The sequence below is a fragment of the Xylaria bambusicola genome, assembly GCF_022495145.1.
Source record: "Xylaria bambusicola strain CBS 139988 unplaced genomic scaffold F5B22scaffold_79, whole genome shotgun sequence".
Lineage (NCBI taxonomy): Eukaryota > Fungi > Ascomycota > Sordariomycetes > Xylariales > Xylariaceae > Xylaria > Xylaria bambusicola.
Genome location: NW_025953632.1, coordinates 149488 through 162488, shown reverse-complemented (window position 1 = coordinate 162488; position 13001 = coordinate 149488). Strand labels below are relative to the sequence as shown.

Here is a 13001-nt window from a genome sequence, read left to right as displayed (position 1 = left end):
ATTTTACTTTTTATTTATTTAAACTTTTTAAATAATTTATTTTTATATTATATAGCTTATAGTTATCTGCAATGGCGGTTATAATAATAAAATAAAATAGAATCAGACTTGATCATATTTAAAGCACTCTTGATAATTCTGAAATTGCTTCTTAGGATTCCATTCCTATATACGGCCAGTGCGTGCTAGGAAACCACTTAACTTCTAACCTTCAACAACTCTCACGATTCATCAATTTCATCGATTTTATAACACTTCCATCACTCTTATTACCTGCGCGGACTTATTCATCAACTATCGCGATACTCCCACCAATTAAATCGCACGTAAAGTTGTCTATATGAAGATTCTCGCACTTAAGGATACGTGAAACTTGGCGATTTTATCGACGTTATACTTTTAGAAAGCATAGTTGAAAAGGGGGCTAACCAGCAACCTACGACAACTTTCCACTTTGCGACCCCCGATTGAAGTGTGTTTTGGGGTATATACAGTGTGCAGATACCGCGGCCAGCTGAAGTGGGCATGGCTGCAGCTCAACACCAATTTAGGAATTAGTCGGAATTGTTTATGAAAAGCCATTGGCGGTTCTATATGCTGCAGAAACTTCATAATTGTCTTCAGAAATTTTGAAACAAAAGAAACAGAGATGATAAAGGGAAGCAGGATTTCCCACAGGCATATCTCAGTGATTACCAGAGTCCCCCCCCCCCACTACTAAATACCATCGATCAGAGAACTCGGACCCTGTGGCGTCCCAATCTTACTCTCAAAGAAAAAGCGCAATCTCTCAACACGCTCACGATCCGCCATAAAGCGCTCGAACTGCGCAGGGTCGGTCGCAGGGATATCCACGAGTTCGGGGAACCCAAAAGGCGCGGGGACGTCGCGGCGCACGCTCCAGACCCCCGTATTGCGCTGGTACTCCTCGCTGATGAGAAAGTTGTGCAACAGCTTGGCGCCCTCGGGATGCGGCGCGTCTTTGAGAATGGCGGCTCGCTGTGCCCACGTGGCAAAGTGGCCTTTTGTTGGGATCGAGACGTTGAGGGGTGCACCGGGGTTCAGGCCTACGACGGTAGTGAATGTTGCGCCAGCCGTGCAGTTAGGAGTGAATAGGAGTGTTGCAGCGGTTTGTGTGCCGCGAACCCAATGTGGTCTCTGTGCTAGTAGCGCGTCGAACCATTCCAGGCCGAACTCTTGGAGACTGGATAAAAGCGTGATTAGGTTCTGCTACCCATGCTGCTAGCTAGGTCGTACTTACATCAGGTCCATAGCGTAGAGAGTAACGTCGTCGTCGGTTGGATAAGTAAGCACCAACTTCCCCTTGAACTCGGGCTTCAGGAAATCCTCAAACTCCATCGGGCCGTCGGGAATGCGATCCATGTGCCAGGTAAATGTGTACGGGTAGACGCCAGTTGCGTGCCAGGCGCCGTGAATGTCTCTGAATTGCGGATATAGAATTTTGTAGTCCATAGGCATGTAGCGCAGAATGGCCCCTTCCTGGTCCCAGCGGGGGTAGTCTTGTACTGTCTGCAGGATGATGCTATCGACGTACACACTGTCAGTGGCAAGTTGTCGGTCTATGTCGCTGTCTTGGTACTTGGACAAGTCAACGGTGAGGTTGAGGGTCATCTTGGGGAAGCGTGCTTCGAACGCGGCCTTGAGGGCATCCTGTTGCATGGCCTCGTCGCCGCCGTGCCAGCAAGTCACAATGCCGCCCTCAGCTACTGCGGCCGTGTATATCTCGTCGATAGTCCTGGTTTCGACCTCGGGAGCGCCATTAAACCCTAATAGAGTGTCGTATGTAGCAACACAGCTACCCAGCAAGAGCGTGCTAGCGACGGAAGATTGAATGCGAAACATCGTGTTAGGTTTGACTTTCCTATGTATGACTGGGGAGTGTGTTCCCATCTACCCAAACCTCTTGGGGGTTTCGGGGCTTCAAATAGTCGAATGCGCCATCGTGAGTCGTTCTGTCAAACGAGATTGATTAATTATTCTATGATTAGCATCTTGCAAGAGAGCCATGTCAATTACTGCGTGTCTCTCGATGTTTACTAGAATTCCGTCCTTTGCCATCACGACTAACTAGGGGCATAGCTGCCGGTTCAAGATATAATTAGATGATGCTTAGTCTTAACAAAATAAATAGTACACTAGACTTAGAGCGGGGAAGAAAGATTGTAGATACCTAATTAAGGCATTGAAAGCAGTAAGCTAGACGAAAATATTCAGACCAGACGCGTTCATGATAGAGAGGCAGTGTAACAAGGAAAAAAAATAACTAAGACTATTCTTTTGCAAAGCGAGGCTGATAAAGATTTAGCCGTTGGAGCTAGCAACAAGTACAGCTGAGGTAAGCGCATTGGCAGTTGCTTTCGGATGTACTATTGTCAGCTTGTCGGAGCTAACATGCCAATGTGAATTTAATTCCGGCTCTGCGTATTATTCCGGGGTAGGTAGGACTTGGGGAGTTTGGCAGGGCCATGGTCTAGGCTACATTGCTAGTCATTGTGCCCTCTCCATCGTCGACGCAAAAAGAACCACTAAAGTAACGTAGTTATCAGTATTGTACGCGTAGTAAGTACGAATGGCTGGATGCTAGAGTAAGGTCTCCCAAAAAAGGTCTCACTGGAGCTGGGTCTTACTATGCAGCATCAACTTCGGCAGCCAAAGCCCAGGCTATAGAGTAATTACAGTGCCGGGATACTAGGTCCCACCATCATCTCTGCAACTCCAATATGATTAAAGGGCCATTCCATAACAACCAACATGGCCATTTGACGACTATGTTACTAGGCTGCGCGATCGTCGGTTGCGTCTAACTCCATTAACAGAAGTTATGCATGTCAATTCTTCTCGGTTGCAGAACGATATAGTATTGGGTATCTAAGTACAAATAGCGTGGTCTCGAAATAACAGACGGATATCGAACGATACTATGCAATACTATGCGGATAAAGAGAACGCAACCTAGCGCAGTGCTAGGGAGTAAGCGTATCTCAGGCAGTGGAACTAAGTAGCGATGATATGGAGCAGGTCATTGTTTCAGATGGCAGGTATGTGGTACAACTCTTCATGATATGCGCGACTTGAGCTTGTCCGGAATTCCCTTCCAACTTGCGACGGCGACGGATGTAGGGTACCCAGGTTATAGGTAGTTGCAAGTCGAAGAGTGACGGTCCGCGATGGCACCGGATAGGCGGGGTCGGGCGCCTGTTGCCGGCGGGAAGGTCCGTGCCTAGCCCGTCGCGTCGCACTTGCCAGCCAATCAATACGGATCTGCAACAACGACGATTTCCACATTATCGGCCTTATACTCAGCAAGGAATGCTCTTTTGAAGGCACGCTCGACGGCAAAGGCTCGTGTAGGGTTGGTTTCACACTCGCAGGAATTAATGGCCTTGTCTGGATGAAGAGCCCTGAAGTGGTCGAAATGCATGAAATTGTGTTTTGTCATGTGCTGCTGTTTGTCGAAGTTCGTCCATTCCCGTGGCGAGCCATGGCTACACTTCTGATCACGTTGTACGATGAGATACAAGTGCTTGAGCTTCGGTAGTGTTGCGATGATCTTCTCGGCGCTGTGTCTACAACCGGCAATGCTTAGCGCAAGGTGTTGCACGTTGCTGACCCAGTGGCCCTCTAGGTCCTGCCAACGGATCGGGTGTTTATGTCTAGGGGGGAGCAAACGTCGGAGGCAGCAGTATAAACTTTCTAAAACAATTACATCTTTCGTGTAGTTCATTCGAATGTGCTTTGTACCCGCTACTAGGTGGAATCGAGCTGGCTGGAAGAGTTTGGTCATGTGGTAGGGTGAGGATTTACCAGGTTTAGTCGCGGTGATGATAGACTTCGCGTCGTCGCCATACGATGTGTAGATCCAGGTGCGGCCCTTAAGCGCGACCATGTCATCTGATTCTCCCTTTATCGGCCTGCGATTCTTGCCCCAGTACGTGTCGCCGGTTCTTGGGGATAATCGCGTTCGCACCATTGTGTTTGTCTCGGTATCAATGGCGGCATAATGCCGGAGAGTATTTGACTCGCTGGCGCTTGTCACCAGATCACTAAAGTAATGTCGGAACCCTTGATTCTCGCGATGAAGCTCCCATATCTTATCTCGAATATATTTGGGAAGATGCATAAATAACGAAAATTTCTTCAAGTCGGACATGGCGATTACTGTTGAAAGTTCTGTCAAGGCGTGGGAATGGCGATGGTATCATGGCAATGAGGGGCTTGGAGTATGGCTAGTAGTATGGAAGATTCAAGCTCGCAAGTGAAAGATGTAAAGGCAATGGCCAGTCAACGTCAGAAATCAGGCGACTGTAACAAAAGTCCTCTGATTTAATTGGGATATCGCACTTTGGGAAAGTGGAAAGGCAAGAGCGTGTTGGTTGCGTGGTCAACCTTATCGAGGGCTTAGTACTTACTTAAGTAGGTAGACATAGACTTTGAAGTAGCTCAATCCCAAGGTTTTGTGGAAGCTACCTAGGTAAGTAGATACTCCATGTATGATGTATGGGAGTAACAACGGCTCTTTCCAAGGAGTTCACTAGCAAACTTAGGATGACTCGAGGAGATACACTACTAACTTATGGTCGTCTCAACAAAGCGGCGACATCTACTCCAAACTCATCAATGTGAGCTCAGTATCTACATAATTAAGTAAGTAGGAGTGGTACAAGTAAGGTTTAAACATAATAGAATCACTTTATGACTAAGATTTTAATTTGGATATAGCTAAGACATAACTGTTTAACTAACAGACCGGGGTTAGTAGGAACTGGGGAAACATTAAGTTAGCACTAGGGCCCCGGAGGAGATGTATCTCCAAAGGCTAACAACTCTAACTTTCATTTAGCATGATCAACGTGTTCCGTAGCCGGGCCGATGGTTTTCTCGCTCCCTCCACGCCGGTCTTTCACATCTTTGACAGCATCTTCTATAATTGTGGTTTGGTATGTCTTGAACCTCCGGACTGACACTCGATTATTGAACAGCTCATCGATCTCTTCCAATGAACGCCCTTTTGTCTCAGGGACAAAAAGATAAAAGAAGAGAAAGCATGCCAGGTTAGAACCTGCCCAGATATAACCATACTTGGCACCCTGCATAGAATTCGTCAGCACATCAAAACGGAGTACACGAAATTTTAACCGTGTAAGTAGCACCTACCCAGTTGAGATTCTCCGGGTTGATAAAATAGGGAGAGAAGAACGAGGTCAGCCATGCAAGAAGGTAGCCAATACTAATAGCCGACCCGACTGACCATGACCGCAGCCGTGTACTGACTAACTCCGTTGCAGTTGGATATGTCGCATCCCCTACGAACGCGTTATACACGAAGAGATAAATGGCGAAGAACGCGATTAGGCAATTTCGCGCCGCAACTGTTCCAGGAGCTACTGTCGCGGAAACAGCTAAGCCCAACATCGTGCCACCTTGCACAATAGCACCAGTCATGAGAATAGTACGTCGCCCCATAACATGACGCATCAGATACATCCCAAAGTTGACTCCAACAAAACCTAAGACTGTGTTCAGGATGGTATACTTGAATGCTTCCTCGACAGTGAGTCCGGCAACAATCATAAAGTAAGTCGCATAGCTAATCACGAACCACGAGCCTGCGCCCGTCTGTGTACCAATGACACCGTAGCAGAGAAGTGTCCGCCGTAAATCAGTTCCTGCAGTTTTGTTAGGGTTACCAGCTAATTTTCGTGTTTCTACCAGGAAGCGCACCTTTGAACATGTCTAGCGGCCCTATCAACTTTGCTGCCCGCTTCTCCTCTTCAATTCCCTTGACCATTTCTACCCATTCAATTTCTAACTCTTCCGACGATACTGAATTTCCTCTGAGAGTTTCCAGGGATTTCCGTGCCGCGTCGCTATTGCCTCTGTAGAGCAGATATCGAGGGCTCTCCGGGACAAACAGAAGGCCAATTGACAACAGAGTCGGCACGATGAAGAGTGTTCCCAGTGGAATCTCGTAAGACGTCTTATCTAGAAAGCTTTTGGTTCTATTAGTTACCGCGCTTCCAATGATACTCCCGATATTGACCCATTCCGAGAACAGAGCTACCATGACGGCACGCAGGTGGGCTGGCGACGCCTCAGCAGTGTATATGTTGGAGAAGGTGACGAGAAAGCCGTTCGCCAGACCCAGAATAAGCCGACCGATGTAGATCGCCACCTTGCTTGTCGTCGAAATTTGTATAACACAAGCTACCGCGTTTAAGAGACAAGCTGACCAAAGCGCGACCTTACGACCAAAGTAATTGGCAAAAACACCAGCTACAAGAGAGGAGAGGAATGCGCCAAGCGTCAGGAGAGATCCTATGAGTCTTTGGAATGTGCCCTGTCATGAATATTAGCAGAGAAGATGAAGTTTAGAGGCGTCTTCTTACGTCTATTCCGTATCCGCCGGGTTGATCGGGATCAGGATATCCGAAAACCTCCAAGAAGCCAGGCGTAGCTTGAAGAGACCCGACGACAACGGAGTCCAATCCGTACTGCGCATTTGCAATCGCGACGACGGCACATATGAACAGACATTTTCTGTTTGCCCATAGGGAAGTCTCAGGCAAGTGAGAATTCGACATAGCGACAAGATTTCTTTCATACACAAGATGTCAATAGTATATGTCCTACCCTCATAAGAAACGGGAAGAAGACCGCGGTCTTTATCCTAACGTCGGTGATAACCAGGGACACATAACACTGCATTAGTCATAGTCTTCATCACCATCACTCTGCATGATGCTGGCCTCAGCTATGCTGGTGAACCAATAGGAAGATCGTCACATCTGCGGTCTCTCTGTGTGTCTGGATCCGAACTATCCCCGCATCTCGGTACTTGATTTTTAGAGTGATCTCAGCTTTTTCTTGGTATGTGGAGTATTATGAGTAATTAGCCCCTATATCAAGTTATTTACTCAGTATTATGTGGCTTACGCCAACTACCACGAACTCTGCATGCGATTAACAGGCAGCAGAAAAGTTTTTGATAATCTTTTGCGTTTTGGAGCTCTTTGTCGCTGCTCGCAGCAGTGCTGTAAGCTAACGGCAGGGGTCGCGGGCCACCCACCACCACCACTTAATTGAAGCCCAATTTCTCAACAAGAACACTCGCGATAGCTAATTTCTGGTGTTTTTAACGGCTATACAGTCTTCAAATTCTAAAATGTCTTTTGCAATGGCTTTAATTGGCTGAACTTTGATTGTTGGTACGTTGTAATCGTTCGCTTTATCCTTAAAAATAGCCTTATATCTGTACCAGTGAATCTCCTAGTCCTGCAGTATTCCGTATGTTGCATTACATCGCTACCAGAAGAAACATTACAATTCAGGTCCTTTAGTCGTACAAGATATAGCTCTTAAGCGCCTACATACGTACTTAAAGCCTACTTTTCTAATAAATAATGTACACCAGTCGGCTAAAACGTGGCGTAATATGAGATGGAATCTTTGCGCTTTTATCTTCGGCTAACTGATGTCAGCTTCAATGTACGTTGGTGAGCGGAGACTGAGATTGCAGTTTCATAGTGCAGACTCAAGAAGGTTGTTAGAGATGTCTCGAAATAGGGGTTTGCGAACTGAGAGCAACAAAACACCAGTGCGGAACCGATACATAAGCTTCAGAATATATTCGGATGGCGTCATAAGATTCATGGGCAGTTATGGTGCCATTTTCCATCTTTGAATATATTTGTAAATACAAAACACTGGTTGACTTGAATGGTTGAACGCCTTTTGTAAGAGAGACAGAATGATGAGAAAGGAGTATATATTGTATTAGAGGGAATATGCTGAGAAAGGGTCGTATCCCCACCATACCTCTCGAATGGTTTAGTGTCATTAGGTACCTGGTACGAACCTGCTTATGTATCTCCTCGTCTAGTTCGGCATCTAGACGCGGTAAGCGCCTTATCAGAAGGCGGATCTCGACACCTCTCCCTTGCCTAGGTACCTGGGTCTTGGCTTGGCCGAAAGAAGAAAGATAATAAAAAAAAAGTAAGAGGCCAACAAGACCACTTTCGTTTCCAATGGGTCGCAGTGAATCGAGGATCTACTTCCAAGTCATTGTCCAAGTATAGTACAGAGCTTTGGGTCTTGCGTCGGATAATGCAGGCCTAAGGAGTGTTCTTCATCTGCATTTCTTTTATCTTACTTGAACCTACACTACGGCGACCGAGTAATTCAGTGGCGACGGCTGAGCCGACGCGCGAGCCATCACCATGAAGTTTTCCACGTTGGCCCTCGGCCTCGTGGCCGTATTAACTCCCCTCACTGCCGCGTGGTCCAAAGAAGGTATGACTGATGGCATTCGTCTCTTCCCGTCGATGTAAACCTTCTAACCAGGCTTGCGCCATTGCTGCAGACCGTGAAATCTTCCGTGTCCGCGATGAACTAGCCACGCACGAGGGTCCCGACGTGACCTTCTACGATTTCCTAGGCATTACGCCGTCCGCGAGCCAGGACGACATCAACAAAGCCTACAAGCGCAAGTCGAGGGCCCTGCACCCTGACAAGGTAAGGCAGCAGATTATGGCCGAGCGTACCAAGAAGAATAAGGCCAAGGGTGTGAAGGTCACCAAAGCGCCCAGCCAGTCGCAGATCAAGGCTGCCGTTAAGAAGGCCGGGGAGCGCCAGGCTCGGCTGGGTATCGTCACCAACGTTCTGCGTGGCCCCGGCCGCGACCGATACGACCACTTCCTGAAGAACGGGTTCCCTACGTGGAAGGGCACCGAATACTACTACAGCCGGTACAGGCCGGGTCTTGGCACGGTGTTGTTTGGCGTTCTGCTCGTTGGTGGTGGTGGCTTCCACTACCTCGCCCTGTACATGAGTTGGAGGCGTCAACGCGAATTCGTTGACCGCTACATCAAGTTCGCCCGGAATGCGGCCTGGGGCGATAACTTCGCCATTCCCGGCGTAGACGCTCCCGATGCTGGAACTCCGCCGCCGCAGACGGGTGACGAAAATCAGCCCCCAATCGCCATGAACCGCAAACAGAGACGTTGGCAAGAGAAGGAGACCCGTAAGGAGTCCGCTAAGGAAGGCAAGCGACCCAGCCGTGCGAAGGGACGCAGCAGCCAGCAAGCTAGCGGTAGCGCCACACCCGTACCGCAAGCTCCTTCTGGTTCGGGCCCTACAGGCGCCAAGAAACGCGTCGTAGCTGAGAACGGCAAAATTCTTGTCGTCGACTCTCTCGGCGACGTCTACCTCGAGCAGGAAGATGCCGATGGAAACGTTCACGAGTTCTTGCTTGACGTAAGTTCTGCATCAGATGAATTTTACCTCGTTTGTAGAACACTCTAACTGAGCAATTACTAGCCCGCTGAATTTCCCCCGCCTACTATCAAGGACACGGCACTTTTCAAGTTTCCAGGATGGTTCTACGGTCTCACCGTCGGCCGAGCCGTCGGCCAGTCCGCCACTTCAACCGAAGAAACCGAGATTGAGATTGTTGACAATGGTGTCGATGAGGATGGCGACTCTGAGGACGCGGCTCAAAGGACCCCTTCAACGGACTCTGCAGATGATTTCGAGCTTCTCGAGAAGAGCGTTGAGGACCTGCCTAAGCCCAAGGCCACGGGCAGCCAGGCACAGAGCGGCAAGGCCAAGAAGAGAAACAACAAGAAGCGCTAGTCCAGTTATGAGTATGTTACATATATAGCCGTGGAGGGAAACAAGTAGAAGCCTACTCAGTTGACGAAATATCACATACATGCGACGCACCATAAGGGGTGGTCTCGCTATACGGGTATGACTCATTACATGGCTTATTATCAATATTTCCATATATATATACATATATTAGTTTCAAGAGCAAATTCTGTCTTATCGCATTCAAATCTTAGCTTCCAAACATCGTTCCTCACGAATTCATTCTTCCGAGTGACAGTGTGTCGCAAGTCTATTTCGACTTGGACAAGTTAGTGTCAGAAGGAACCGCGATAGCAAGACTAAATATAGCAGCAGCCGGAGTTGGGGTGAGTAGTACGGGATAGAATAATAAGATAATGATTGAGGTATACATCGAACTTATGGACTAGGTGACAGAGGAGAGAGTGTACAAGAATCTACATTTTCAACATACATACCTCATCAATTCAGCGAAGACCTAGAGCCATCCCAGTGCCGAAGTAACTTACTCATACTCAATCCACTGGGCGGTCAACCTATAACAGTAGCCAGATAGTTAGGTAGCCGGGTAAGCTAGGAAGGGGATGAAAGTTAAAAGGGAAATGTGTGAGTATGATAGTAAAACAATAAGTAGAGCAAGAGAGCAACAACTAGGTAAGCATAAAGAAAAGATGCCACAACTAAATATCCCTCAACGCCATCCTAGAATGTCAAATTCAAGTACAGTAGGTAGTCCGTAGCATACGCAGAGCCAACCATCCTATTCCCGATCCTCCTTCGCCGAACGATGATGCGAACATAATTCTCAACCAGTGGTAGTAAGTAAGTACTTAACTCCTCTCCCGTCTGCCACGTACAGTACACCAGAGTCTGAACTAAGTAGAGGCTAATTATCTAACTAACCTTCGCTAGTCCGCCCTAATAGAATCTAAACAACATGCCACTGGTGATTTCACTCACCCCGCGACCAATTGCTATACCGTAGGGGTGGTTATGACATGAGTAAGAGCAAGCAATATACAGCGTCACTTCTCAAAACTCCATATCTCCCATCTGCTGGAACGCACCGTATTGGTTCTCCATGGCCTGCTGCTGGTGGGCCCAATTGTTGGCGTAGACGGGGTCCGTAGCTAGACGATAGTGGCCGTCACCGACAGCGGCGCCAAAGGAATTGTAGACCTCCTTCGGCCCTGACATGTCTTCTTGGAGCTGTCGCTTGACTGATTCCTCATACTCGCGCCGGGCCATCATCTCGTATCCCGACATCATGTATGGTTCGACATAGGCCGTGCCCACCCAGTGCCCGTCAGTCGTTTGAACTGGTGTTAGCGGTGTGCCGTCCACTGTGGAATCGGCGTGTTAGTTGCGTATTGGTCTACCAGTCAAGACGCATGTCATTTCTAGAGTCCGGGTACATGCACCGGCACAAGAGAAATAGGGTTCGGACGGGATATCAAAAGATCAGATGCTTACAGCTCATTAGTGAGTCTCTTCGAGCAGCTTCATCTGCTTGCTTCTGCTCATAGTGCAGCCGTGCGATCATCTCTTCTTGTTCGACAGATGTATTTGTTGTATTTATCCAGGCGACAGTTGGGTTGGTTGTCATATTCGAAGGGGGACATATCTGCCAAAGCTGGATCAGACGCAGCTGCTGAGGGGTATCGGCTGTCTTGAACAGTTCGAGTTGTTGCGGGGATAACCAGGACGGGTCGATTCCACGGCGACTTAAGATTTGTTCCGCAGTGGGCAGTATTTGCGGAGGCACTGAAGACGGCCGTAATGGTTCTGAGATGGGTTCTTCTTGTTGAACTATATGGGTTGAGTGATGGTAATGTTGTGAGATGGAGTACTTGATTGGCTCCGGCTCCGGCGGATGTTGTTCTTGAGGAGCTTCTTGTACTGGCTGGGGTTGTTGGAATGTCATGTTGCGAGAGAAAAGCGAGGCGAGCTCGTCGCCAGCTTGGATATCGGGCTGTGTGAATGCCATGCCTAAAGGTATTTCGGGGATCAGTGACAGCTCGGAGGATAACGGGAAGGACACAATCGCCCACTCACTGAGTCAAGCCTGAGTATCCCGAGGTGATGATATTCTCAAAGTGTCTTCAGTAACCTGCGATAGGTGTATGTCTGCACCGGTGGAAGTGCGGGTGGATGGGGGTAGACAAGGAGAAACGTAGATGAGAGTCGCGGTAGCAAGAGTGAGAAGCTCTGATAATACTATCTCTTATATTGATTATGCTATGTACTTGAGCAGTGAGATTACAGCAGCGAGAATAGGCAGAAGAGACATTCAAATCACCTGGTCAAGGGGCGACGAGGGAAATGCGAGGAAGGAAGTAGGGAATAAGGTATTGCAGCCCCTCGGTGACTCGACGTTGACGGGGTAGGCAAGTCCAACGAATCCTAGGTACAAGGCAAGAGGCAGGAGGCAGGAGGCAGAAGACCAAGCCTAAGTTGCTGCACGGACACACCGGTTCTCGTTGGGCAATAACACTAAGGCCCACGAAAGGACAGTCCGGGGAGCGTTGTGGGGGTAAGTCTCGAGGGCAGGCCAATATACTTTGAAGTTTAGGTAAACTTGGAAGCCTGTGAACGGGGTGGCGGGAAGATGTGAGGGCCTTAATATGTGTGGAATATCATGAAAGGGGGGAAGACAGAAAGAGAAGATCAGAATATGCAATGGACACTGGCTATTTCGTCGATGTGAGCAATAATCAGGATGGCAAGAGATTCACGATGCTACTTAGTCACTTCAGAGTCAGTGCAGTCTCGGAGGAGCATGAGGGTGAACATCAAGATAGTATCGTGAAAGAAAACGGCACGGAGGGGTCGAGGTTCGGGTCAAGTCGAGGGTGTGTGATGACGCCGGACAGGCACTTGCGACTTGGCTTGGGTAGTGGTTAAAATGAGAGGGGCACGTGGGGAAGAGACGCGCTAGCGAATCACCACGGCCTCAGGTATCCAGCCAAGTACCCACGGCGGCTAGGCGAGCCTGCGAGGTACCTCGATAGACACCTACAACAGGCGCTTCAGCAGGTATTCAACATGCCAGCACCCGGCACTCTGGTACTTGCTGGGTTAGGTACCTACCTACATACCTAGTACATTAGGCACATACCTACCTATGGAGGTACATATGCACATTTATATACCTAAGTACTTACATGCTCGTACTCTCGCTAGGCATTGCCAGGCAGGCAATGGGACCGAGCCGGGCAGGCGGTGAGAATCTGGTGGACCTGTTAGAAGACGTGGCATATGCTCGTGCGAGCTTTGGTGGTTTGACCCAACTGAACAAACCGCCAGCAAGCGCTGTGAGTGGACCCGTTGACGCCCAACCCTTCTACCATATA

The 13001-nt window shown here is 48.5% G+C and overlaps 5 protein-coding genes across 5 annotated transcripts; 1 reads left to right on the top strand and 4 right to left on the bottom strand.

The window, feature by feature from the left end:
- Positions 1–211: 211 nt before the first annotated feature.
- On the bottom strand, positions 212–2431 carry F5B22DRAFT_629068 (ABC transporter). The gene is made up of 3 exons (XM_047976457.1): positions 2192–2431; positions 1262–2100; positions 212–1204 (listed from the first exon to the last, which is right to left on the bottom strand). The coding sequence occupies exons 2-3, from the start codon at positions 1909–1911 to the stop codon at positions 718–720; spliced, it is 1137 nt and encodes a 378-aa protein (XP_047825382.1). The 5' UTR covers positions 1912–2100; positions 2192–2431; the 3' UTR covers positions 212–717.
- A 736-nt stretch (positions 2432–3167) lies between these two features.
- On the bottom strand, positions 3168–3942 carry F5B22DRAFT_629066 (uncharacterized protein). Its single transcript, XM_047976456.1, has one exon. The coding sequence runs from the start codon at positions 3905–3907 to the stop codon at positions 3272–3274; it is 636 nt and encodes a 211-aa protein (XP_047825381.1). The 5' UTR covers positions 3908–3942; the 3' UTR covers positions 3168–3271.
- Positions 3943–4709: 767 nt separating this feature from the next.
- F5B22DRAFT_538864 (general substrate transporter) lies at positions 4710–7083 on the bottom strand. The gene is made up of 4 exons (XM_047972817.1): positions 6408–7083; positions 5743–6358; positions 5176–5687; positions 4710–5108 (listed from the first exon to the last, which is right to left on the bottom strand). The coding sequence occupies exons 1-4, from the start codon at positions 6600–6602 to the stop codon at positions 4854–4856; spliced, it is 1578 nt and encodes a 525-aa protein (XP_047825380.1). The 5' UTR covers positions 6603–7083; the 3' UTR covers positions 4710–4853.
- Positions 7084–7956: 873 nt separating this feature from the next.
- F5B22DRAFT_538852 (uncharacterized protein) lies at positions 7957–9880 on the top strand. Its single transcript, XM_047972815.1, has 3 exons — positions 7957–8310; positions 8381–9273; positions 9337–9880. Exons 1-3 carry the CDS (start codon positions 8238–8240, stop codon positions 9649–9651), a joined length of 1281 nt encoding a protein of 426 aa, XP_047825379.1. The 5' UTR covers positions 7957–8237; the 3' UTR covers positions 9652–9880.
- A 457-nt stretch (positions 9881–10337) lies between these two features.
- Positions 10338–12014, bottom strand: F5B22DRAFT_538860 (uncharacterized protein). The gene is made up of 3 exons (XM_047972816.1): positions 11704–12014; positions 11122–11637; positions 10338–10991 (listed from the first exon to the last, which is right to left on the bottom strand). Exons 2-3 carry the CDS (start codon positions 11633–11635, stop codon positions 10681–10683), a joined length of 825 nt encoding a protein of 274 aa, XP_047825378.1. The 5' UTR covers positions 11636–11637; positions 11704–12014; the 3' UTR covers positions 10338–10680.
- Between the last annotated feature and the right edge of the window lie 987 nt (positions 12015–13001).

Excerpts from the sequence above, each read along its gene's own strand:
- F5B22DRAFT_629068 (XM_047976457.1), bottom strand. The coding sequence starts at position 1,911 with ATGGGAACACACTCCCCAGTCATACATAGGAAAGTCAAACCTAACACG. Across the intron at positions 1,205-1,261 it reads CTCTACGCTATGGACCTGAT|TCTCCAAGAGTTCGGCCTGG; the intron begins GTAAGTACGACC and ends GCTTTTATCCAG.
- F5B22DRAFT_629066 (XM_047976456.1), bottom strand. The coding sequence starts at position 3,907 with ATGGTCGCGCTTAAGGGCCGCACCTGGATCTACACATCGTATGGCGAC.
- F5B22DRAFT_538864 (XM_047972817.1), bottom strand. The coding sequence starts at position 6,602 with ATGTCGAATTCTCACTTGCCTGAGACTTCCCTATGGGCAAACAGAAAA. Across the intron at positions 5,688-5,742 it reads GCCGCTAGACATGTTCAAAG|GAACTGATTTACGGCGGACA; the intron begins GTGCGCTTCCTG and ends ACAAAACTGCAG. Across the intron at positions 5,109-5,175 it reads ACCCGGAGAATCTCAACTGG|GGTGCCAAGTATGGTTATAT; the intron begins GTAGGTGCTACT and ends AATTCTATGCAG.
- F5B22DRAFT_538852 (XM_047972815.1), top strand. The coding sequence starts at position 8,238 with ATGAAGTTTTCCACGTTGGCCCTCGGCCTCGTGGCCGTATTAACTCCC. Across the intron at positions 8,311-8,380 it reads TGCCGCGTGGTCCAAAGAAG|ACCGTGAAATCTTCCGTGTC; the intron begins GTATGACTGATG and ends CCATTGCTGCAG. Across the intron at positions 9,274-9,336 it reads TTCACGAGTTCTTGCTTGAC|CCCGCTGAATTTCCCCCGCC; the intron begins GTAAGTTCTGCA and ends AGCAATTACTAG.
- F5B22DRAFT_538860 (XM_047972816.1), bottom strand. The coding sequence starts at position 11,635 with ATGGCATTCACACAGCCCGATATCCAAGCTGGCGACGAGCTCGCCTCG. Across the intron at positions 10,992-11,121 it reads AAGAGACTCACTAATGAGCT|TGGACGGCACACCGCTAACA; the intron begins GTAAGCATCTGA and ends CCGATTCCACAG.